Consider the following 26,465-nt stretch of genomic DNA (forward strand, 5'->3'; position numbering starts at 1 on the left):
TTACAATTGCTTCAGTAGTTTGAGAGATTAATAAATGGAAGTGATTATGTAATAAAGATACCCAAAACATAAAAGATAAGTAAGCGATAAAATGTTTTTCATTTTAATGTCAACATGCAAATGCAGTGTAAGATAGTTACTTCTACTAGAAACATGTCACAGATGTGTTGCAATGAATCAGTATATGCAAGTGGCTCAGGACTGTCAGATGTTACCACAGACTACCGTTTATGGGGGTAGCCTATGTACAGGAGGAGACAATAAAACGGTAGACTATACGGATGATATTAAAAAAAAACTGATATAAAGGGTTTAAGAACAATAGAAGCGAAAAATTACTAATATTAAGAGGTTTTTATTTCGCTATTTATATATAATATATCATTTAGATATTTTTTTCGAAAGAAGTAAACAAAGATTACACCTGAATATATTACAACAATTATTATTGAAATAATGTTAATGCTCAAATATGCTACATTAAAATATGCATGTAATAAGAAGTGAATAATCACTTGTATTATTGTATGATATTGATTGTTGTCACTTGTATAAATACTTGTAATATTCCACAATTGTATTTTATTTTATTGAAGCTGATCGGTTTTGTTTTATGGCATTATTCAAAGTCTCTACTTTTTCAACTTTTTTGTAAATATTCTGACGTATATCACCATCATCGTCATCATATCAGCCCTTAAACGTCCACTGCTGAACGTAAGGTTCTTCTTTGGGTGGTTTTGCCAGTAGTTGCCATGCTTGGAAGGCGGATTGGCAACCGCAGTCTGGCTTTAGAGATGCTTTAAGAGGAATGCTGCCATGCCCATCCCTCTTAGTCGATTTTTACTACACCCACGTGAAAGGGCCACCCCTTTCACGTGGATGTAGTAAAAAATATTTTATGCCGGGACCACACGGCCATTCTGACATATATCAATGTCATTAATTATTTACTTTATAATATATCATTTGGTCAATGTATATTAATACATAGATTCCCATAGATAAATAGATAACGTTATACAATTAAGTTAAATCATCATCATCATCATCATCATATCAGTCGTTAACTGTCCACCGCTAAACATGGGCTTTCCCATTGGGAGGTTTTGCCAGTAGTTTCCACGCTTGATAGGCGAGTTGGCAACGGCAATTAGGCTTTGGTGATGTTTCAAGAAGAACGCTGCTGCTCATTCGTCGAGCATAAAATTCCTTTAGCTTTTTAATAATTATAGATACATTTAACACACAATCACCTATACATAATAAAATTCCTACTAACATATTCGAAAATAATGATTTCATTTTATCTCTGAATGTCTTAAAATTGTCTTCAGTCTCCTTAACTTTATAATCATATGTTCAGGTAAAAAATAGTAATTAGGCAATTAAACCTATATCTAGTAAAAAAATTACAAATGTATTTTCACATATTCATTTCTTATTTAATTTTTACTTGTATTTAATAAGTTGAGTCTGCGCATTGCGGATAGGGGCCATGATCGCCGTTCCGGTTCGTATCTGGCTCAAAGGATATCTCTGGCAATCCAACGCGGAAATGCCGTAAGTGTCATGGGGACCTTTGGGTCGGGCACGGATCATGAATAAGACTGATCATTAATTAAATTTTATTTTCGTTAAAAAAATAAAAAATAATAATTGTATTGTATCTATTATAATGCAAATCTTATAATGTTCATTAAATATATATAAATGCTCGTAACATAATATTGTTATAAACACACAAGTACATCATTGCATATCACAGCGGTTAACATTGTATTTTTATAACTGATTGGGAATAAAATCTTAAATCGTTTCTACCTAAATTATTTTTCTACAAACATCAAGGCCTTCCATTCCAATAAGCTTTCGAATTCAAAACAATAGAAGTGTATGTGCATACCTAGAGTAGAAAGTGTGACTCCCGGCGAATTCCCAAGAAGCGGCGTCCATTCTGATGCAGATTCCCCTTGTTGTCTAAACGACACAGAATCTAAACAATTACCAGCTACAAACTTTGTAAACACGTTCATCATAAATTGTTTAATACTGAAAGTATTGAAGAAAATATACTGTTATGTCTTACATATGAATTCTATGAAAGTTAGTAAATTTTTCCACATAGTTTACGTTTTCTTTTATATATAGCTATAACAATAAATAAGTACAGAATATAAGTCTGATAAATACTAGTACTCAACTGAGCTCACTTAACTGCTAATTACTTCGATTGTGTTTACTGTATTTGATAAAATATTGAGGACATATCATTAACGTGTGAAACACAGTTTTAATGAACGCAAAAGGGCGATCCTTGGAAAAATCCATCTTTGCTATTACCATACTAGCTATAACATAAGAACTCATTAATATCCCACTGTTGTCCTATTACCCTACTATCACGACCAAGATCAGCCGTGTTGGTAGGTATAGGGTTTTATATCAAGTTTACTATTTTACATAAATAGTAACTCTAACAGCGGAAAAGTTTATGTAAATTAAATGTTGTTTTATATTTATATAAATACCTTTACGATCTATCATGAATCTTTATTCGTAAATAATCATCTATTCTACATGATTAAATCTGTCTAGTATAATGAGGTAACATACATGCATATTTTTTATTCCGATTATATTTCTACTGTACTATAAAATATAGAACAATAATTTATACTTAATGTGACTTATAGCAATAGTGGAAGCTGGGTTATGATTCTATTATCATTCTTTAAAAAATAGAAGACCATGCACACATTTTCTGATAACATAGGAAATTATATTAATGACACTACGTAATGATAATACACGCTTTAATATTACAATAAAATTATTATTTATTTTGTTAATTGATATAGAGGTTTAAAAAACTTGTAATTACGAATCATAATAGAATTTGCTTTGTGCAATCCATAAGTCAGTAAAATGGGCTTTTTAACAACCCAGAAATTAATTTACAGAAGAAGAAGTTTAGAAGTATTTTATTATATTTATATATTTATTAATGATCCGAGTCGTAATATCAATTTAAAATTGTGAATTTTGAAACTAACTCATCACTAATCTCAGATTTCAACCTATTATATAACGACTTTTTTTGTCATTAAAATTAAATTCTACGATGTTGAATGCCGCTAAGAAAATTAATATAGAATAACTCTCACTTTAAGACAGGGACGTTACGTTTACGATAATAGGCGTGGAAAGATACTTGTACACAGTATTTGTAAATAAACAAAACAACAGTGAAAAACAATTAATATAATTTGTTTTGAAATGATAAACATGTATTCACCACCGCCCAACCGAAACTACTTAATTTAGAATTACCAAATTTTGACAGTAGGTTCTTTTTATGACCTACATACTTTTGCAATTCATAAAAGAACTCTGAACTACTTAATAAGAAAGAATTTTTCTAAATTTGGCCCCTTAGAGTCTATTAATAAGGGTGGAAGTTTGTATGAGAAAATATTTTTTTTAACCGATTTATATGAATTATCATATATCTCTATACTAATATTATAAAGAGAAAAGATTTGTATGTTTGTGTATATGTTTGTAATGAATAAACTCAAAACCTACTTCGTCAATTTCAAAAATTCTTTCACCATTAGAAACCTACATTCACCCTGAGTAACATAGGCTATATTTATTGCTAGAAAAGATTAGGAATCCTTATTAAAACTTTAGTAACGTAACTCAAGGTGTAAAAAAATGCTATAAAATATTTTTCGTCGCATGCACTGTGGAAACTATTGGTGATGGAACAAAAGTATGTTCTACAATATTGAAGAAAATATGAATAAGTACAAAAAAATTGGCGATACTATATGTCCAACTATTATCGTTATGTCACAATAACCACTTTTTAAAATGTTGTAAAAATGTCCACCCGTGCGAAGCCGGGACGGGCCGCTAGTATCTTATATAAAAATAATGTAACTTAATTTCAATATTTCTCAAAATTCATTCCCCAATTATGTTAAACAATGGATGATGTCATTTTTTGACTCACGTTTCTTTGGTGAATATTCTATTTTGTTAGTAGAACACTCTCTTCATAAGATGCGAACTATTTTGATATTAGCCTATACATAAAGAAATAAAAAGACAAGGCTGCAATATGAATATAATATAAATATGAAAGTGTATGTTTGTTACTCAATTCGCGTTTAAAAGGCTGAACGGAATTGAATGAAATTTGTACACGGGTAGGTTATATTCTAACTTAACACAGAGGATAATTTATGCATCGAAGTACGCGGGCAAAACCGCGGAAAACATCTTGTGTATAATATATATCATATGATATATATTATACACTTACCTACTTAATAAAATATCTTCATTATTGGAGCCGATTAAAAATAAAAGTAGCACAGGATTTACATTCTTTTTTTGCCCACTACTTCTTAGTATACATAAATTTAAGAAGCCTATCAAGGTGAAATATATACCGGTTTTTAAAGTTAGACCTCTAGACACTCAACTATGAATACTGAATCCAATTTGGTGTAGTAATTTTTGGGTGATACTAGAACAAACACACAGATAGACAGATAGACAACATTTTTAATAATAATTGTTTTGGCATTTATTAGTTTTATTAAGACCCCTCAAATTATTTAGCTTAAATATCTCCAATATACCAATATCGTCTAGTTATAATGTATATGTAATTTGTAAGTTTAAGGATACTCCTAAATTGCGGCTAACTCATGTTTAATTCAAACTAAATCCTAAAAATCTTTTATCTGCCAAAATTCTACAGCGGGATCTTAACCTAATAGGTATTTATATATTAATAGATAAATTTTAGAGGACACCAAAATTTTAGAGGTAAAAGTTTAAAACGTGACTGAAATTCTGTAGATATATCAAATTCATTTTGTTATTCTATTGTTATTTCTTTTAAAGGAAGACATTGAAGGATACATTTAAAAAATAAGAACTATAGGAAGTGACATTTTTGCTAGTCTATTTTTAAAAGTATTAAAAGAGTACTAAATTACAGTTATTCAATACTAGCTCATGTAATAATTTATTTAAGAAAATAGGTGTGATCATGTCAATTTCTTCCAATTTTATTAAATTTCTTCAACATGCAATTTCAAACGTAATACAATTTCTAGAATAAAAGTTCTCTTTTGAATAAGTTATAGGATACCATTGATATAAATAATATCAGATACACATTCTCACAAAAAGGTATCAGTTAAGTCACGATTTTTTTAAAATAAATTTATATTTTGCTTACTGATAATTTTAAACTACCTTAAACCATTTGTAAATAGTAATTGTAGGATAAGGTCATGTGTATGGAGTCAAATAATTTGATTAAAATATTACTCAATGGTTAAAAATGAATACGTAATTTCTCGAAACTCTATCACACTCTAGTTTTAGTACCGTTTTTTTTTTTCATATATACCTATATCGTATTCACACATTAGTCAGAAGGTACTTCTTGGATTTTTTTTTATATCAATGGTACCTATGTGATTTGCCTTTGGTATATAAAATCTATTCTTATAGTATTACGGAGTATAAAGTAAGTAGCCAGGTAGCATTTTTTTATTCTCATGTACAATCTAATCGCTTAGCACAATGATAAAATTTTGTATTTTAATATTTTTATTTTTCCAAAGTACCCATACTGTGGACATGGATTTTGATGCAATAATGATTTCTGATGTTATTCATTCAATTGAAAGACCATCAGCCTTAATCGCTACGCTTTGCTGGCCAGTCTGTGAGGAAATTTTAAGTTTAAAATTAGGTAGTTTTTTATTTACTTTACTCATCATTGTCATTTGTTTCAGATAAAAAATTTCATTTTTTTTCAATGCTGGGAGGTAACAATACTGATCAATTGAATATGATACAATTTGCAGAATTTAATAATATCAGTAATTATAATGCGCAACCTCAGCATATTACATTTTTAGTGGACCTTAATTGTCCATATATTTCTGAATTTATCGAAAAGGTATATCTTATGTAATTTTTAATTAAACCTAAATTGTGATGTATGGTGCGGTTTTCTCCCGCGAACGCTCAGGCTGTAGGATAAACTCCCTGCCAGGGTTTTTCCCAGAAACTACAGTATGGGGTTCTTCACAAAGGGTACATTAAGGTTTCTTCCGAATCAGCGACGCGCACGTGATACCCCTAGTGTTACAGGCGTCCATAGCCTTTGTGACCGTTTTCCATCAGATAGGCTGTATGCTAGTTTGCCACCTTTGTGATATAAAAAAAAATACCTTCTGCAACTTTAATAATTAGTATAACATCAGTACTGGCCTTAAAGAATGGCGCAGTCGTGTGGCTTCTAAGGGCACCGCGATTAAAAGGGGCCAGTACACTCATGGGACATAAGAGAGGTGCATACCCGGACAATATCAAAATTTGTGATGAACTTTCATTTAAAAAATCCAATATATACATAACAGACTCAGTAGACTCGATGACATTTTTCATCGTCTGAAGGGGCACCATCTAAAACTGGCAAAAATTCCTTTAGTGCGAAGGTTTATGTTCAGCAGTGGACAAATAATGACTGAAATAATGCTGATGATTACTACCAGAAGCCGTCAATAGGCTAGATTCTGAGCAGCAATCTAATAATTTCCCTAAAGTTGAAACTAGATGAATTTGTAAGATTAATGACGATGAATTTGAAGATTTGAAGATGAATTTAGAAGTGAAACACGTGTTGCAAAACGTGCGCGACAAAATGGCAGTCGGAGATTGATGGCTAATATGGAAGGTTGTGGAACTTCTAGCAGTAATAGCGGTGGTCAGTCTTCGAGTGTTGGCAGTCACACACATACTAATGACAGCGGAATTATATAAAATAATTCTAGTTTTTAATAAAATGATACAATAATATAGGTCTATAAATTACACTATTTAATTATCAGTTACTTGATACTTGAAGTTAGATAGAAAACTTTACACATTAATTAGCGAGAATTTAAAAAAAATGTATTTGTAAGGAGTTAATACTTTATCACTTTCTTATTTACAGAACATAGAATTACAACATTTTAGATCACCTTTCCGATGGTTCCTTTTGTACAATTCGAATAATGAAAATGAAATTCCTGATGTTATTGATTCCTTTAATATTTTACCTGATAGTGAAGTAATGGTTATTCGTAAAACGGATAATGAAACCTATAATTTATATTTAGGTACGAGAAAAATTATTACTTCTAATTTCAATTACGTGCAACAATAAATAAATAGATTATACTATACAGTGTCTAGATGAAGTGTTTCACTAGAAAAATTTTGACAAAAATTGACATAACGACTTCTACAATTTTTTAAAACAGACCTTTCGGAAGATATGAAATTGTATTAGTCAAATTGGTGATTTTTTGCACCCCTGATTTATATAAATATATGAAAAACAACACATACGGTAAATAACTGATGGACCTATTTTGAATTATCTTTTGATACTTGACACTTCATCTAAATAGTAATATGATCTCCTTGAAAATATTTTAGTACCTTATTCACAAATTATTATTGTATTCCTACTTGTTAATGTAATTGGCGATAATTTATATCCCCCTCCCACCTCTTGAATTATACATTATTGTGATAAGATACAATCGTGCTTATATAATTTTTTTTTAAATGCATATAATATACCTCAATAATATTATATAACTACTGTTATTGTATATCAATTTCAGTTTACAAAATAAACAATGGAGGGATGTGGCGTTCAGAATTATTTGGTACTTGGAATAAGGATAACAAATTAATAAAAACAAATGATATGGTTGAAGTAACTGCTTTAAGAAGATCTAATTTGGATGACTTTCAAATTAGCATTTGTTATGTCGTTACCGAGAATGACAGTGTTAATCACTTAACTGATGAAGTGTAAGGAAGTTCGAATTAAATTTCTATCTATAATATATAAATAAAAATTTGTCACTAAATGTGTTGCTGAGCGCAATACTCGAGATCGGCTAAACCAATTCGGCTATTTTTTTTTTCAAATATTCCTTGAAGTTCAAGCAAAGTTTTTATGTAAAGAAAAATTTAAAATATCGCCCGAAAAACATTAAAATCCCATTTTTCTTTCATAAAAACTGTTCTTAGCCTCCAATGACGAAACAATATCCGTTGGGTTAGTTAGTAATTTAATATTTTTAGTACTGATAATATTTACTTGATGTTTTTCAGTTTTAATAAACATTCATTATCAGATTTATAATAGGTAGGTAGTAGATTTTTTATTATGTTGTCCTTCAAATTGCTACATAGAGCTAACATGCTAAAATGTTTTACTTTTTAGGAATGATCATATAGATACAATAACCAAGGTGAATTTCCCAACTACAAACCATTTATTGGATTTCCTCAATGCGAGTAGAAAATATATATACGTAAACACTTGGGGTTATCTCGAGAATGGTACGTGGAACGGTATGACCGGTTATTTGGTCCGAGAAGAAGTGGAAATTGGAGGTAGTGATTTTCTTTATTAATCGGAGCATCAAAATTACTGTCTATTACTGGGTACGAGTGGGAGTTTAGTTGGCCAGGTGGCTTTGTATAGTGTTTTATATCAAGTTTTTCTTCTAGTCTAGTATGCTTTATACCCCTAGTCACAATAAAAATTAAATACAGTGGTAACATATAATATACTCCTTTATTTTCTGTGTTTATGTTTTTACTTGATATGCCTATTGTATTCTCTCGCCGTGTGGTCCAGGTATACAAGGGGTGGCCCCCTTCCATTCCCGTGGGTGTCGTAAGAGGTGACTAAAGGAAGTTAATGGTCGAGAAATGGGCAATAACATCTCTCATAAAACATCACTAACGCCTAACTGCGGTTGCCAACCCGTCTCCCAAACATGGTAATCATTGACAAATCCTCCCCTCGGCTTATATGGTATAGTATATTGTATCCTCTATTTCAATAACTCTTTCATGTAGATATATACTTAACTATCACCACAACAACAATCGATAAAGATGCCAGTAAAAATTAATATTTTCACCAAAGGTTAAAAAAAAGGCAAGATTTTTAGGCATTCCATATTAACATGTAGCTGTTATATACATTTTATATGTTATGGTGTATGGCTTAAAGATTTTTGTTTTTGAATTTTTGTTTCAAGGGACTTGTGCTAATAATATATATTTATTTTTTTAGGATCACCCATGTTTTTAACATCGGAACGTATACCGGTCGTGGAATATATATCAAGTCCAACTCCAACAAGATCCAAGTTTGTTTTCCAGCAACCGAAACTTTCCTATGAAAGCAACTTGTTCCTACTCTCATTTCGCAATACCGTCTGGTATAGCAGTATCGCTCTACTTTTGTTATTACTTCTAGCACTTTTCTCTGTTGCAATTTGGGAATGGAAACAAACTAAGCATGATATTAATACGGTATGTATGTATATATTTCATTTTAATTGTTATATAGCATAATTTATATCTCCTAGCCTATCTATATTTTCGCGAATCGAAAATATAGACAAGCTATATTTATTATATATGTATAATGAGAATTTTAAAAAGATAAGTTTTAAAAATAATATAAACAATTTAGTGTTTATATATGTCCGTATATGATAATATTTATATAAAAGTGCGCTGCCTGCCAGGACATTGAGAAAAAGACAAAGGGTAGTCTTTTTCTCAATGTCCTCTACCCAAAGGTTGTCTGGAAGAGATTGCTTAGCGATAAGTCCACCTTTTGTGTCACTTCTCATTAATATTCACTGTATTTATTATTTTTCTTTTTACTCGGTGCAATAAAGTGTAAAATAAATAAATAAAAAATAAACAAATTAGTTGTGCCCGTAATTTTGTCTCTGGAACCAAGAATCTTTTAATGCACTCCTCGTGCCGAATATAACTTTCAACCAATTCAATTTTATATTTATAATATTAGTAAAGTCAACAATACGTAAATGTTTGCTTTTAAACAAAACAGAACAGTCTTATTTTGAACTTCATGTACTAATTTTAAATGTTATAAAAATAAATTGACTATTTTAATATAGGAGGCAAATATCAACTGTGCCATGTTCTTTGATTAGAATTACTTTGTTTAATTCCGTTACCATTAGTACATGAGTACCTGCCAACCTCGAAGATTGACCACCACTATTACTACCACAAGTTCCACAACCTTCCATATTAGCCATCAATCCCCGACTGCTATTTTGTTCGCGCACGTTTTGCGACACGTGTTTTACCTCTAAACGAAGCATCTTTAAGCAAATTGTTCGATTGCTGCTTGCAGTCTAGTGTATTGATAGCTAAATGAAAGTTTGTGGCACTTCTGGTAGTAATAGTGGTGGTCAGTCTTCGAGGATTGGCAGTCACATACATTTTAACGGTAGAGGAGTTAAACGAAATAATACTAAACAAATAACCAGTGATATAGACTTCAGCAAGATAACACTTAGCTCAGTAAAATATTATGTTCTTTTAACATTTTATGCTATACCTACACAAATTTTAGACAATTTTTTTTTATTAAGAGATATCATTAGAATAATGAATTGTTCATAATGATTTGTTTTTAGAGAGAAACTGATTCCGGAATCCTAAGGCCGAATTTCGCAGATATAGTTGTATTAATACTTGGTGTTACATGCCAGCAAGGAAGTCCAGTTGAATTAAAAGGTGAAGAAATATACATGTAGTTAACAAAGTATTTTTTAATATTATAATAACAAACTGAATTTATTATCCTTTACGTCATCCAAATTTTTAATTGATAACAATAATAATTATAATATGCTAATATCAATAATATTGTGTCTTTTATGTGTCTAAAATCTATAATATAAATAATATTCTATATCTATAATAATCTATAATATATACGCTGAATGTGTTGCTAAGCGCAAATCTCGAGAACAATTGAACTGATATCGCAAATTTTTTTTAGAATTTTCCTTGAAGTACGAGGATAGTTCTTACGGAGAGAAAATTTTAAAAAATTGCCTGTAAAAGTATAAAAAGAACACTTTTTTATACTCCCATACAAACGATTCTTAATAATACTTAAAAGTCAATTTGAACATTATTACCATGCTATAAAGTTCAAGTGTTAGTGGAGAAGTTCCGGGAAGGCAAAACAATTGAGTGATGTGGCACGGCGTGTTTTATAATTTTTATTTTTTGACATAATATAATTGTTGACTTATTAACTCTCTTTCTTCTAGTTGACCCGGCGTTCCGAATAGCAACATATTTAATAAAAAAAAAAAAAAACTATAAAATTAAAGAATCTACTGTTAGGCGGTACGAAGTTCGCGGAGTCAGCTAGTTTCTAATAAATAATGATAAAACCGTGCATTTATTGTTTTATCCTTCATAATTTAGATGACCATGAATTTATTTGTTGCAGGCTCTCTGGGTCGTATTGTTTTGCTGATCCTGTTTCTGTCAGTGATGTTTTTATATACGTCGTACTCTGCAAACATTGTCGCACTTTTACAATCCAGTTCCTCTAAAATTAATACCCTAGATGACCTTCTGCATTCTAGGCTCAAGTTTGGCGTTCATGACAACGTTTTCAACAGACATTATTTCTCGGTAGGTTTACTTTAAAACTTACCTGCGCTTATATGCTTAAAATTTAATTAATGCCGACGTGTTTAATGATTATTATTTGACCTAAGATGTTAGCTCAAAATCTAATTAATTTTAAACAGTCAAAAGATCATAACATTTTAGTTTTTAGTTTATGGCTTATAAGAGACAGGAATTAACGCGATCTAGGTAAATGCAGGTAAAGTATAATAATTTACCTGAGTTATCATGACCTTTCGACCAGGTTACACCAGCCATAGTCACGAGTAAACAGTAAAGTTAATATTTAAATTCATTTATTAAAAATTGAATTAATTAATATGTGTATAATTTTTAATCTTAAAGATAATAAATCTAATAAATTGCTTTCATCTGACTTTAGTAAAGGATAACTTCTTAATTCGATGATATTTTTTTCTTTACATATTACGGGATATCTTCCAATCTATCTTAAAATTCTTTTAACATAGCTATGCAGCTCTTGTATTGATACTTTTTAACTCTGTAACAACTTTACAATTATTTACTTTTATAAATAATTTTTTTCGATTGAGCAGAAGTAGCAATTATGATTAATAAATAAAAGCATGATTTTATATTTATCACATTCATCGGCATGACGCAAAATTTCGACAGTACTTTAAGAATATCAACAATTACTTAATTGAAATACATGATTGCTTCAGACAGCAACTGAACCAGTTCGAAAAGCAATTTATGAGAAAAAAGTCGCTCCACCTGGTACTATACCTAGGTTTATGAGCATGGAAGAAGGTGTCAAGAATATACGAAAGGTAGGCAATATTAAATATGAAAACATTCGTAGTACTCGATGCCTGAAATGAAATAAAATATATTTTAGTCTTATATGTATATAATTTTTTATATGTATATGTTATTGGGATTGTAGTATATTATACGAAATTTATAAACTTACCGTGTTTGCCGTTTCCCATAATTGTTTTGACTTCATCTGAAAGTCAGAATAATCCCTGAAGAACAGGGTGTGTACAGCCCTTTGCGTCACATCGCAAATGTCATAAATCCTGTTCATATTATATCCTACTATTTAATGATTAGTTGAAAAGATTTGAATAAAATAAATAGACCGTATCTTACTTTATACGTACACTAGTAGTTTCATATTTACAATATAATAAATCAAAAATATTTTGTAAAGAGGAATATTATGTGCTCATACTCCTATCAGTACGTAGCAGGAGTAAGAGAAAATTCCATATTTATTTATTCAAGGAACAAAATTATGCATTTAATAAAATTATTCCGTAAAAGCGAAGCAACGCAACGTCGCGTCGATACATGTCCCTTTTACGTGTATATTTATTCAATGAGAAAAGTAAATGTAGGGTAATTGTATTTTCTACCTTAATAAAATACTTTGAGCCATAGCATATTCAATATATATATATATATATATATATATATATATATATATATATATAATATATATATATATATAAAAAGTGTATATAAACTACTTTTTGAATATATTTACAGGGATTATTCGCATTCCATATGGAAACTGGTGTCGGATACAAATTTGTTGGAAAATATTTCCATGAAAGTGAAAAATGTGGTCTTAAAGAAATACAATATCTACAAGTAATAGACCCATGGCTAGCAGTTAGAAAAAATACTCCATATAAAGAAATGTTCAAGATAGGGTAGGGTATAAAAAGTATTTCTATAATATTACTTAACGCATTATTGACACTTTTTATTGAAATGCTCAGTTGTATTTATAGATTTTAATTGAGAAATTAGAAAAAATAATCAAAATTGTTTATTGCTATTTTTCAGAACGAAACGCATCCAAGAGCATGGATTACAAAGTAGAGAGAACCGTTTGTTGTACGAAAAACGACCTAAATGTTCCGGTAGTGAATCTAGTTTCGTTTCAGTTAGCATGGTCGACTGTTATCCAGCACTGCTAATTCTATCATATGGCACTATAATATCAATAGGTCTGATGATTCTTGAGAATGTTGTGCATGGGCGCCAGACTATAGTTAAAAGGATACAGAGAACTTACAAAGGGGGTAATTATAGGATATATAATTCGGCAAATTAAAAAAAAATATAATCATAGTATGAGAATAGGTCTAATAACTATAACATTGAGCACAATATTTTAGTGTTTTATCTAATTACACTATGTTAATCACATACATGTAATGTGTAGTATTTTCTTGATTAAAATATATATATTTCATATTTCTTTATTAACCAATGTAACAATTTTCGTCACACAATGGCAAGTCAATATTTATATTATAATTTTGAAATTAATAAAATAAATAATAACAATAAGATTTAAATTATAAAATAAAATTACAAATGAATTATAGTTAACATTATAAATTAGTTACTATATGTCAATATAAAGGTAACCATATAACAATAATGATGATTTCAAGTTATAAAATTTTTATTGTCATACTTCTTACAGTTAAACCTAAATAAATAATAATGCTATAATTCAATATTGGCATTTAGGTATTCGGTCACGTTGTAAAAAGGATGTTCTTCAAAATATGTCTTTATTTTATTTTTAAATTCATTTCGCGGCAATTGCGTTGCTGTATTGGGTAATTTATTGTACATTTTTATTTTTAGATATATGCCTTGTTTCATAGTTTTTGTTAGTCGTGTTCTTGGCAATTCCAATTTGTCTTTATTTCTCGTGGCGTAACTATGAATGGCTGAATTTTTGCGAAGAGTACCTCCTTTATCATATATTTCAAGTAAAGAATTATATATGAACAACGATGACACTGTCATTATACGTTGTTGGATAAAGTGAGGTCTAACTGAGGTGCGTTTATGAATTCCGCATAAAATCCTCATAGCTCGCTTTTGTTGCCTTAAAACTTTTAACACGAGAGCTGCATTGCCCCAAATTGTAATACCGTATGATAACAACGACTGAACATATGCAAAGTACACCATTCTCAGAGCTTTTTTTGTTATTAGTTGCTTAAGTTTACTCAAGGCATAATTGGCGGAAGCTAGTTTACTACATAATTTTTCAATATGCGATTCATGGCTAACTGTACTATCTATCGTATATCCTAAAAATGTTGTACTCTGACTATAAACATTGTTTGGAGGTGATTTTTTATTCTTACGGGTACTGTAAGACATAAAAACATTTTTCGCTGCATTTAGTATAATGCCATTGGCTTGAAACCAAACATCTAATAAATTTATGATGTTATCCATCATTCTATTCAATTTATTTCTATATTTATTTCTTAATCCTACATGTGTATCATCAGCAAATAGAGTCACAAATGCTTCCTCTGGTAAATTTGCCGGAAGATCATTAATGTAAATAAGAAAAAGAATTGGTCCAAGTATGGAACCTTGAGGAATGCCTATATTAATTTTATGTATGTGGGATATAGTATTATCATTTAATGTTACTACTTGTGTCCTATTATTTAAGTATGACTGCATCATTTTTAGTGATTTATGTTCAAATCCATAGTATTGTAATTTGCTCAATATTATGTCGTGCCTTAAACAATCAAAAGCTTTGGTAAGATCACAAAATACGCTTACACATTTCATGGACCTATCCAAAGACTCCAATATAAATTCCATAGTTTTTGTAATTGCCATTGTGGTGGACCTTCCTGTTCTAAAGCCATATTGTTTGTCAGTAAAAAGATTGTTTTCCTCAAAGTGTCTTACTATACTTTTCTTTAATATTATCTCCATAATTTTAGATAAGACTGGCAGAATACATATTGGACGATAATTGGAGGGGTCCTCAGCGTCACCTTTTTTAAATATAGGGATAATTTTACCACATTTAAAAACATCTGGAAAAGTTCCGTTGTCAATGCAGGAATTAACAACATCAAGTAATAAGTAAATTAATTTATCATTATTAAATATAAGTTCCAATATCTTGTAATCCATGTCATATATATCTCTAGATTTTTTATTTTTTATAGAACGCATAATTTTTAACAATTCGTCTCGAGTAATTCTTTTAAATATTATCGTTTTATCTGGCTTTTTTGTTCTTGATAAAAGTTCATAGTTTTTATTTTTATCCGTTTTTATTTTATCGCTTAGTTCTTTACCAATATTACAATAATAACTGTTAAAAAAATTTGCAATCAAGTTTGGGTTTGTTATTATTGTTCCAGTTTGTGTTTTAATTTTGTTTATATTACGTGTTAGTCGATTTGTCTTATTTATTAATCTGGATATGGTATTCCAACACTCTTTTACTTTATTTTTAGAATTTTTAATATTGTATGAGATTTGTATTCTTTTTGCAGTAATCATTACTTTTTTTAAACATTTTTTAAATTTATGAATTCTTTGTTTACGTTTTTCAGAAGGAAGAACACATTGTAGAAATTCAAGTTTATTTAGAGTATCCCTAGATTTCAGTATTCCTTTTGTTTCCCATACTGGTTGATTTTTAACTACGTAAGTTTTCTTTTTTGGAAAGGCAATGTCATAGAAATATTTTAGTCCAAGTACAAAAGTTTCAGCCTTTTTATTTGGGTCATTACATTTAGATATATCATAATGGAAAAATTTGTCAGTATTAATTAAGTGATGGAAATAATTACAGTTACTTTTAGAAAAGTGTCGTCTAATAATATAGTTTTGAACATCCTTTTTACTTGCATGCCTAGTTTTATACGCATAACTAAGTCGAATAACATTGTGGTCTGATATCTTATAATCTAATACTAAGCCTCTAACGGATTTGTCCTTAAAATTAGTTATAAAATTGTCTATACAGGATTCAGTACAATCTGTAATACGAGTAGGCTCTTTGATAAGAATATACTTCATATTGAAATTATTTAATACAACTTTAAAATCTTTTAGGTATTTATTGTTATTTTGAAAATCTAAATTGAAAATATACGTACAAACGTAATAAAAGAATTGATATATGTTATATAAATTCATCTCCATACCCAATAACTCACGATTTTGTAGCAAGCAATTGGATTCAACGTACAGTATTATATTATCTGTGATTCAACATTCATAGCGTCACGCGGTTATGAAAAATGAAAGTACATTTCATAGGAATCGATCCGTTTATGCACGCCTTATTTTGTGATATATAACCGTATACGTTATGTACTATTGTGATTAAAAATTAAAAGTGTATTAAACCTTTGTTATTTTAGATAAACTTTTATATTTTTATCGTAATAATAGTAAATATAATAGGATGATACGAGCATTTAAACTAGAAAAATTTTTAATTCAGAGACGCAATGATTACGATAATATGTAATATATAATAATAATGATGATGATATGATTACTTGGGCAATAGTAAAGTTTACAGCAAACAAATTTGAATTTAGAATTTTTATTTGAATTTAAAATAACCATCTTCTTACCTTTATTCCAATAATTTGGGGTCGGCGTAATATGATTTTGTCTATATTACAAAAAGATTTGGTTTTTAGTTTTACGACCGGCCACCTACCTGACGTCAACCCTCTAATAATTTAAAATAATAAAATAAAATAAACCATCTTTCCAAAGTATTACTCATGCAGATACCTGCGTAAGTAGTACATTTATGTTTTTAGTTTCACATCATATTTACATGATAAAATAAATAATGTATACTAGTTTCATCAAATAATCGCACAGTGCACAATACTATTGAAAATACTCGTATCATGAATATAGGTTCGTGTTCGTGTCACAACCGCTCATAACTAAGGAACGCGAATTGATTCTGAAACTAGTAGAGCTTTTTCGATCTAATTACACGTTAGTTAAACCAGTAGTTATTATATTATATTATACTAAATATCATGAATATTAAGTACATAGCTGTCAAGAAATTAAAAATTCTCAGTATTTACACTTTCCGAGTTATTGAGAATAGTTTTAGAGCATTAATTTAATTTATCTATTTTCTTTCTAAATTTAATTTTGCTGTAATCAATTTTTATTACATTCTATAGTACCGGACATTGCAAATTCGTTTAATTTACATTATGCAACTTACTGTCTGTCTTAAATCCCCAAAATATATTTACTTGAATCGATCTCGTTGTCATTGAACCTCATGAGTAATCAACAGGTTCTTTGCAGTAACTCTTTATATGTAAGTCTAACTTGTATCTTAATTCTAGCTGAAATACGTAAATATTTCTCATAGATGTCTTTTAATTGTTTATTATCTAATTCAGTTAAAGTAAATGAATGAATGATATTTATTTTCAGGAAACATGATAAGTATGTTTTATTGCACGGTCAAACTGGGTTTAAATATTTGACAAAAATGGCATTATTATAAAAATCTCCTTTGGTAAATATACTGTTTATCTTTTAAGGATAATCTTTATCCTAAGGAGATAAAATTATGCCACAAAATCCATAAAAAAAGAACATCATAACTATTAAAGCACTATAATATTCGAAGAATCCGATATAACCCATTATCAAATAAAAAAAAAATATTTTATAGTTGTTTCGTTGCAAATTACTAAAGGCATCAATTTGCTAAAATGGACATTTGCAATGCTTTCAATTATTTGTTGAGTTTTGCCTCCTTGATTAGTAGGGAGACGTTGATGTTGAACATGGTATATAATTATTCTCCATAACTGGTAACTATACTGTAATTAAATAGCAATTTAATATCACAGTACAAGACATATTGAATATCTTTCATAGGAGACTCCTACTTCAGAAATCGAGGAGAAAGGTCGTAAATTGCAAAATCTAAATTATATTACTTTTAAATATATATTTATATATTATAAAAATAACTTATAATAATTATATATTAGTCTATTTAATGTTATTAAAATGAAAAATATGGTATTGTTATTGTTCTTCTTTATAAGCAGCCTTTCAGGTTCTACAGTTGAAATTAAAATGCTCAGCGAGCTGTTAAATTCATTTGAAAGACCATTGTCTCTATTTACCAAAGTTTGTTGGAATCCGTGTAAGTATAAATTCTAAATTCTTTTAAATTATATAAAATAAGAATGGTATTTACTGACTCTGTAACTGAGTGCTTATTATTTCTTTATCTGGATTTATTAAAATTAACGTAATTTAAATAAATTCATACTTTGATATATGATAACTAAATACTTTAGAATATAATTTTAATACATATGTGATGTTTAATAGTGTAATTTATTATGAACTTTTCTGAAATTTTAACAACAAAAAAAGCAAATTAAAAAATTATTACAATATTTTTTTTTTTACAGCAATGAAACTTCACTACATGTCAACTTTGGGGAATTTAGAAGAAAAACCAAAAGTTAATCGATTTATAGATGCTAATACCATAAATAAGCATAACGATTATTTAAATCGGCATTTTATTATATTTATAGTAGATATAAACTGTCCTAGGATTGAATATTTTTTCAAAAAAGTTAGTACTATAATAATATAAATCTGTTAATATTCACCTTAGATATAAAATTAAAATTCTTTTTTATAATTTTAGGCAAATATCGCTAAAAAGTTTGGTTTACCGTATAAATGGGTGATAATAGGAAAATCACTAAATAAAGATGGTACAGTGCCGCGTGAAATGTATGAACTCGATATATTGCCTGATTCAGAAGTTATTATCGCACAAAATAACGGCAGTGATTCTTTTAAACTAAGTATGAGTAAGTATGTGGGTTTGCTTTGAGATGTAGGACATATGACTATTGTAAGTTAACAGTCAAAATCAGTTTATTTTAATAATAGACATTTGCACTTATATTATTATAAAATGCAGTTATGTCATAGTTTATTGTACTTTTTATACAGCTCAAAAGCATATTAACATGATTCTCATATCCTGTTCATTTGATATGAATTCGATAAAATATGTCAAAATATTTTTTAACATAAATAGCCGCATCTATTTGGGAAAATTTCATGTGAATAAAAAAGTAACGGGCGATATTTAAATGATTAGGGTCCATTTAAGTAAGTGTTCTACGAGTGAAATTGATAATTATTACCAAAGAAACATGAGTCAAAAATTATTAAAAAATGTGAGCCTCCAATGGTATTTTTATAGCGAACGTGCTGTGTTTGTATTGTATGTATAATTTCTTTAAGAATAACTTTTAACCCATGTTTCTTTGTAAAAAAATCTAGTTTTACTTATGAATGCCGAGTTTACAATAGCAGACTACTAGAAGAGATGATAATGATGATGTAGTCAGGTTAGTCAGATAATTATAACGAATCCACCATAGAATTTCACCACAGTAGTTTTCAGTGAATGGGTCATAAGTGGCCGTCGCTAACAATCCTTCTCCCCAGTAAAACCACTATTATCCATCTCAGTTTACAGGATAAGACCACAATCCGAATGGATCATAGAAAACTACGGAGAATGGACATCGTTATCTGGGCTAAAGAAAGTTAAGTTGACAGAACAGTCTATTTCAATTAGAAGGAAAAATTTCCATAGAACTCCCATAAAGATTACTTTGGTTATCTTTAACAACAAAACTAAAGAAGACCTTTTCGACCTTAGGTAATAAAATATAATTGGTATTTACTGAATTAGACTTAAAAAGTGTACACAAAATGGCTTATATTAATGAATTCTTGATAAACTATTAATATTATAAATTTAATTTGAAAATTGTTTAGATGTTTATTATTTATATTTAAATAGTTTCATAGATTTTGATGATTTTTGACACACAGATTGCCTAAATATTTTTGATGCAAATAAAAAAAATATTCAATAATAATACCTACTTGTCTGCATCTACTCAATGTGTTTGTATACATAATAATTTGCCGTAAATAAAGCGAATAAGAATATCCATAAAATAACTTAAATATAATTTTATAATTGTTTGAAATCTGAAAAATAAATTTTCTTATTGTGCAGCGATTTTTTTACGGACACTGCGACAAAAGCTAATTATCGTCAAGTTTATCCACTCTTTACTTATTTGAATGCATCTATAGAATTTATCTATACTGATAATTGGGGATATTATAGAAATGGATCATTTAACGGTATGATTGGTGAATTAACGAATGAGAGAGCTGAACTTGCAGGTAAATTTTAATGTTTATAAAGAAGAAATAGGTACCGCTTATATGAATACTTAATAGTCTTATTATTTTGTACTCACTCCAAGACAATTTTATATATCCTATCCTAACTCCTCATGCATTAAATAATTACTTCCATAGTGAAAATTGAACTTCGGTTACAGGTAAGTTTGATTAATGTGCTAGAGATTATCTACGCCTATAATTTTCATCACTCGAAAAATATTTGTTAACTTATGTATATATATAATTTTTAGTTTATTTTATAAAAAAAAAATATAAATTTCAATATTTGAATATTTAATATCATTAATAGTATTTATAGAGTCCGCTTAATTAACTGATCAATTACTTTTTTAAAGAAATTTAAATTTATTAGTAGAGAATGCCTTCCAGTGTTAAATTATATCAGTTATGGTATGTAATATTTTAGGTAATATTTGAATGAATAATAAATCAAATAATGTAATATCGTCATCGATCAAATAGAATTAAACACAAGGAATACTTTATCTTTTTTCAGGTACAGTGCTAATAATAACACTTCAACGTATAAAAGTTGTGGATTTCTTAATATCTCCTTCACCCATCTCACTCAAGTTCGTGTTCCGAGAACCACCGTTGTCATACCAGAATAATTTGTTTCTTCTGCCTTTCAAATCTACCGTATGGTATTGCATTGGAGCATTTGTTATAATATTGATATTCATTATTTATATCAACGCATTATGGGAAAAAAAGAAGATGGTGGATAATGAGTCGGTAAGATTTCAACTACTATCGTACTATAAAAAGGAAAAATTACTCAATAGATTTTAAAAATTCTTTCACCAATATACCTACCTACATTTACTATCGAGTAATATATGAGTAATTTATGTAAAGAAGAGAAGTAAAGGTCTCTACAGTTTATTAACCCTGCAACTCATTTTATAGTAAGTGATCATAGCAGCTTTTTTGCACCTGATGGAAAGCGGTAACCGTAGCCTGTAGATATGAACAGTACAATAGACATAACTATTTCGCTTATGATACCGAGGAGTAAGATGTTATACCTCTGTACCCTGTAAATTCACTGCCAAAGCCCATCCTTTAAACCGAAACACAACCATGCAAACACAATTGCATCACGGTTTAAACACGGATAGGGCAGAGGTATACAAGCAAACGACTATTGTACAAACTGTTCCTCTGGTTATGAAAATTAGTATGAAAAAGATAAGTTGTCGATGCGATTAGCCTTTTGAAAAAAAGAAAACTATTTCAGATGATTCAAAAATACAAATACGTTTTACGTTCCTAAATTGTTATTACAGTTATAGCCGTTCAGTGTCCACGAAGGTGTTATTATTATTTATTACCAAAAAATCATGTACTATTTTATTTTCTTTTTAGAAGAAAATTGAACATGTTTATTTAAGACCAAACGTCAGCGATGTTACAATGTTAGTAGTGACAGCCATAGCACAACAAGGAAGTTCTTTAGAACTAAAAGGTTAGATTCTAATAATATGACTGTTCCCTACATAAAAATAAAGCAATTTGAATTGTGACAAAATTAATATAGAACAAGTTACCGGAGTAAATTCTATCGATTACATATATTATATATATATATATATATATATATATATATATATATATATATATATATATATATATATATATATATATATATATATATATATATATATATATATATATATATATATTTCGTCAATAATGAACCAATTTTACTTATTAATTGTAATCGATAAAATTTACTCCGGTAACTTGTTCTATATTAATTTTGTCACAATTCAAATTGCTTTCCCCCTGGAAACCATCTTTGTTAATACTAGTGAAATTCGTCACGATGGCTAATTGACCTGCTTTCATCGTCACCTGTCATCGCTCATTGGTGCCACGCCAGCGTATACCGATGGCGCAGGCGGAGTTACCACTTCATTATTGCCCATTAAAAAAACCGTCGCTTATAGACATGAGCAGTGCCATGAATATAACAGAGTATACTCTTTTGCCCATAACACCCCCCATGCGTTGCCATTCCTGAGGACTCAGGTGTTATTCATCTATAGCTTGTAAATTCACTGCCATATCCCACCCTTCCAACCGAAACACAGCCATGCAAACATAACTGCTTCATGGTAGAAACACGAATGGGACAGAGGTGCCCAAGCAAACGACTTTTGTACAAAGTCTCCCTCTGGTAATAGATAGTATATAAAATATAAGATAGTATCTAACGTCAATCCGGGTCAATACATAGTAGTTTTTATTTTCAGGTGGCCTTGGTCGACTTGTGACATTTCTGCTATTCCTCGTCTTCTTATTACTTTACTCATCATACTCGGCCAGTATTGTAGCATTACTGCAATCCAGATCGAACCAGATTCGTACTTTGGCTGATCTCCTTAATTCTAAATTGGAATTAGGAGTGGAGAATACACCTTATAATAAGCATTATTTTTCTGTAATTTTGTCATTATTATTTCCTCTTCTTCATTATTATATTTTAAATAAATGGAGGTTAAGAAAACTTAAATGAAGGTTTTCTTATGTTACTAGAAAATCTTTCATATTACAAAAATCAAACTTCTTAATATCACAAGTTTTTAATACTTTATAACTCCCCATATATCGTTTTTGCTAGCGTAGTATGTTAAAGAGGAGATACGTAAAGGATGTACTAAAATGACCAATGTAGCCCAAAAACAAACTGAAATAGTAATGTTCTAGCTACATAGCACGATGGATCGGCAAATAATGGAGAAGAAAGTTTCTTCAGTTGTAACTTTATATAGATAAAGATAAGTCAGCTAGATGGAGTGACTATCCACGACTTAAAATTTTTTCGGTGATTCAATCAATGCGTGTAGTTGAGGGCTGTTCCCTTTATCAATCTATCATGTCCTGTATTCACAACAATAACTAAAAGAATTACGACTTACGTATTATACAAAAGCAAAATACAATTTACAAACACAGTGACACAGTTGTCATAATCTATTTTCTTTTTTAATTCACTGTTTATTTAATCCTCAGGCTGCTACAGAACCAATAAGAAAAGCAATCTATCAAAAGAAAATAGCTCCACCTGGAGCAAAGCCAAAATTCATGGATTTGGAAGAAGGAGTTAAGAAGTTACAGAAAGTAAATTATTAAGTATAATTTTTAATAATTATGTGCAAGATTACATGATGGAATCGAAATCATTAGCTTCTTTTACGATAGTGTTCCACCAATAAATCTAAACATTTTTCTCGAGGGAAAATGGGTTGTAAAATGACAAATAATTCTGAGCCTGTCAGATACGATAGGGTTAAAACTTTTTGTCATTTTCGTCAAATAATTCTTCGGAAAAAGTATACAGTTTCATTGGTACAATGATTTAGATTTTACCTTATATAAATACGATGATAAATAAAATAAATAAATGAAATTATAATTTTTAGGAACCATTTGCTTTTCACATGGCCACAGAATTTGGATATCATGTAGTACATAGATATTTCTATGAACATGAAAAATGTGGGCTTCAAGAAATTCAATATTTGGATAACACAAAAACTTACTTGACGTGTCAGCGAAATACACCATACAAAGAATTTTTTAAAGTCGGGCAAGTACAAAATACATTGTTTATTTTTACTAATATTATACACACGATAGTGAGTTTATTTCTTTATTACCTCTTGGCATCTTAACAGCTCAATCAATCATCTTAAAGTCTTAATATACTACAAGTAAGGGTATTTAAAATAGAGATCACGAAACTAAAGAAAATACTATGGATTGCATAATAAATTATTTATAAGAAGAATAATGAATTAATAATTATTTATGAGGGATGAGCACATCTCCTCTTCTCTCTTAAATAGGCTTATTATCTTATAAAAAAAAAAAACATCTTAACCAACTTCATCACCATTGTTCTATAAAAAAATAATTAAAAAGACTAATTAAGTTTATACCTTAAAAACGTATAAAGAAATTCTTTTTTACAGACTGTTAAGGATCAAGGAAACTGGTATAGGTGATCGGGAAAACCGCTACTTTTTTTCCAGAAGACCAGTTTGCTTAGCCCGTGGGGGAAGTTTTCAATCCGTCAACATGATCGATTTCTATCCAGTCATGTTACTTCTAATATATGGGATGATTTTATCATTTGCAATAATGATTATAGAAATATTATTACATCGCAGACAAATGTTAAAAAACAATGTATTTTGAAGGATATACTAAATATTAAACCAATAATAGTTAATATAAATGAATAGAAAACTATCATGTTACTTTTATTTACACAGATTTTTTTGTAATTATCCAATTTGATGTGAAAATAAACGTCTTTACTTTGTATATGAGTACGCATAAGTAGATGTTAAGTTCTAAATACAGTTCTTGTTACATTTTTTTTAAATATGTATAAAATTAATAAGTATTAAAAGTACAACGTATTCTTTAGCACAAATAAACAACAAGCACAGTTTATCTTTTTCTCATTTAACTATTATACTTAAAGCCACATACAATATCTGATCTGCAAAGAATAAAATTATTATCTTCCGAACTACAAGAACTGTACCTTGATATACTTATTACAAACTCAAAGTCAATGAACAACCTGGAAATGCCACTAATGAAAGAGAAAGTTCAGAATGTGATATCCAGACAACGGCAGAAACAGAAGAGTTAATGAAGTCACAGAACTGTTCACGTTAGTTACATAGTTTAGGCTCAAGTTCCCTACAAGTTTTATAATGTCATACTCATATATGTTTTGTCATATAAAAAAATATTATCTTTTCTTATGGCTACTTATTTTATATAAAATTTGAGGAGAGAAATCTCATCCTAATACACTTTATAATATGCAGTTTAGAGTTAATAAACACTCGATATACCAACTCAACTTACATTGGCTGTGTGGTCCCGGCATAGAATAGGCTACCCTTTTCTTTCCCGTGGATGTTGTAAGAGCTGACTAAGGGAGGGCGAAGGATAGGCAGCAGCATTCCTCTTAAAACATCTCTAAAGCCCTAACTTCGGTTGCCAATCCGCCTGCAAAGCATGGCAAATACTGGCAAAACCTACCAAGGGCCTCTCCCTTATGCTCAGCAGTGGACAATTAAAGGTTAATACATATATACATACTTACATACATACTTACACAAATAAATACATATGACATACACTAATAATTCTAATGATAATAAAACAGAACAGCAGGTAAAAGAAAATAAGACAGAAAAATACCTACGACTGAAACAACAAATACAAATGAAAAGCAAAAAAAAAAGCAATAGAAAAGAATAGAGACAAAAAAGAAAGACATTTAAAAGTTTGTTAAATATTTTTTTAGGAAGTAAACCCTTACTTTAGGTTTAAAAATAAATGAAATTAAAAAAAAAGTCTTTAAGGAATCAATCTGCAGAATCTCAAAGAACTTTTACAAGTATTAATTAGTCTTGTCTAACTGGCTGTAGCTGCCGTGCAGTCTGTTGCACCTACAAGCTTTAACAGCTTAGAAACTGGTATATAATCACGTGAGAATCGATTTATCGCACCATCGAGATCTTAAATAACGATCATGAAGTGAAATTGTAATTACGATATATATTGGTAACTTCCACTGTATTGATTAGTTCATCGTCTGACAGAATTTATCACGGTCAGAATAGTAGCATAATTTTCTGATCGTTATACACTGTATTATTATTATATTATTACCCCATATACCCATAAAGCCATGTGGTCCTGGCACAGAATGGGTCACTCCTTGCTTTCCCGTAAGTGTC

At 29.4% G+C, this 26,465-nt stretch overlaps 2 protein-coding genes across 2 annotated transcripts in view; one reads left to right on the forward strand and one right to left on the reverse strand.

Moving 5' to 3' along the window:
- LOC113513321 (putative inorganic phosphate cotransporter) overlaps positions 1 to 2,198 on the reverse strand; it is a 32,054-nt gene extending 29,856 nt beyond the window's left edge. The window contains exon 1 of the mRNA XM_052903289.1: positions 1,907 to 2,198. Within this exon, the coding sequence (XP_052759249.1) occupies positions 1,907 to 2,039 (133 nt within the window). The 5' untranslated portion in view covers positions 2,040 to 2,198. The remainder of the gene's footprint in view (positions 1 to 1,906) is intronic.
- Positions 2,199 to 5,581: 3,383 nt separating this feature from the next.
- On the forward strand, positions 5,582 to 25,478 carry LOC113513344 (uncharacterized). Its single transcript, XM_052903409.1, has 22 exons — positions 5,582 to 5,758; positions 5,829 to 5,995; positions 7,037 to 7,202; positions 7,716 to 7,908; positions 8,327 to 8,499; positions 9,191 to 9,432; positions 10,581 to 10,680; positions 11,411 to 11,598; positions 12,282 to 12,389; positions 13,114 to 13,280; positions 13,417 to 13,678; positions 18,406 to 18,574; positions 18,849 to 19,018; positions 19,094 to 19,262; positions 19,936 to 20,128; positions 20,495 to 20,667; positions 21,188 to 21,426; positions 22,060 to 22,159; positions 22,950 to 23,137; positions 23,710 to 23,817; positions 24,120 to 24,286; positions 24,672 to 25,478. Exons 1-22 carry the CDS (start codon positions 5,614 to 5,616, stop codon positions 24,895 to 24,897), a joined length of 3,813 nt encoding a protein of 1,270 aa, XP_052759369.1. The 5' UTR covers positions 5,582 to 5,613; the 3' UTR covers positions 24,898 to 25,478.
- Positions 25,479 to 26,465: the final 987 nt, after the last annotated feature.

The sequence above is a fragment of the Galleria mellonella genome, unplaced genomic scaffold, assembly GCF_026898425.1.
Source record: "Galleria mellonella isolate WM207_F2 unplaced genomic scaffold, CSIRO_AGI_GalMel_v1 utg139, whole genome shotgun sequence".
NCBI lineage: Eukaryota > Metazoa > Arthropoda > Insecta > Lepidoptera > Pyralidae > Galleria > Galleria mellonella.

Bases quoted from the DNA above. Each gene is read 5' to 3' on its own strand.
- LOC113513344 (XM_052903409.1), top strand. From the start codon at position 5,614: ATGATAAAATTTTGTATTTTAATATTTTTATTTTTCCAAAGTACCCAT. The intron at 7,203-7,715 runs GTACGAGAAAAA...TATCAATTTCAG, and splicing joins AACCTATAATTTATATTTAG to TTTACAAAATAAACAATGGA. The intron at 12,390-13,113 runs GTAGGCAATATT...ATATATTTACAG, and splicing joins GTGTCAAGAATATACGAAAG to GGATTATTCGCATTCCATAT.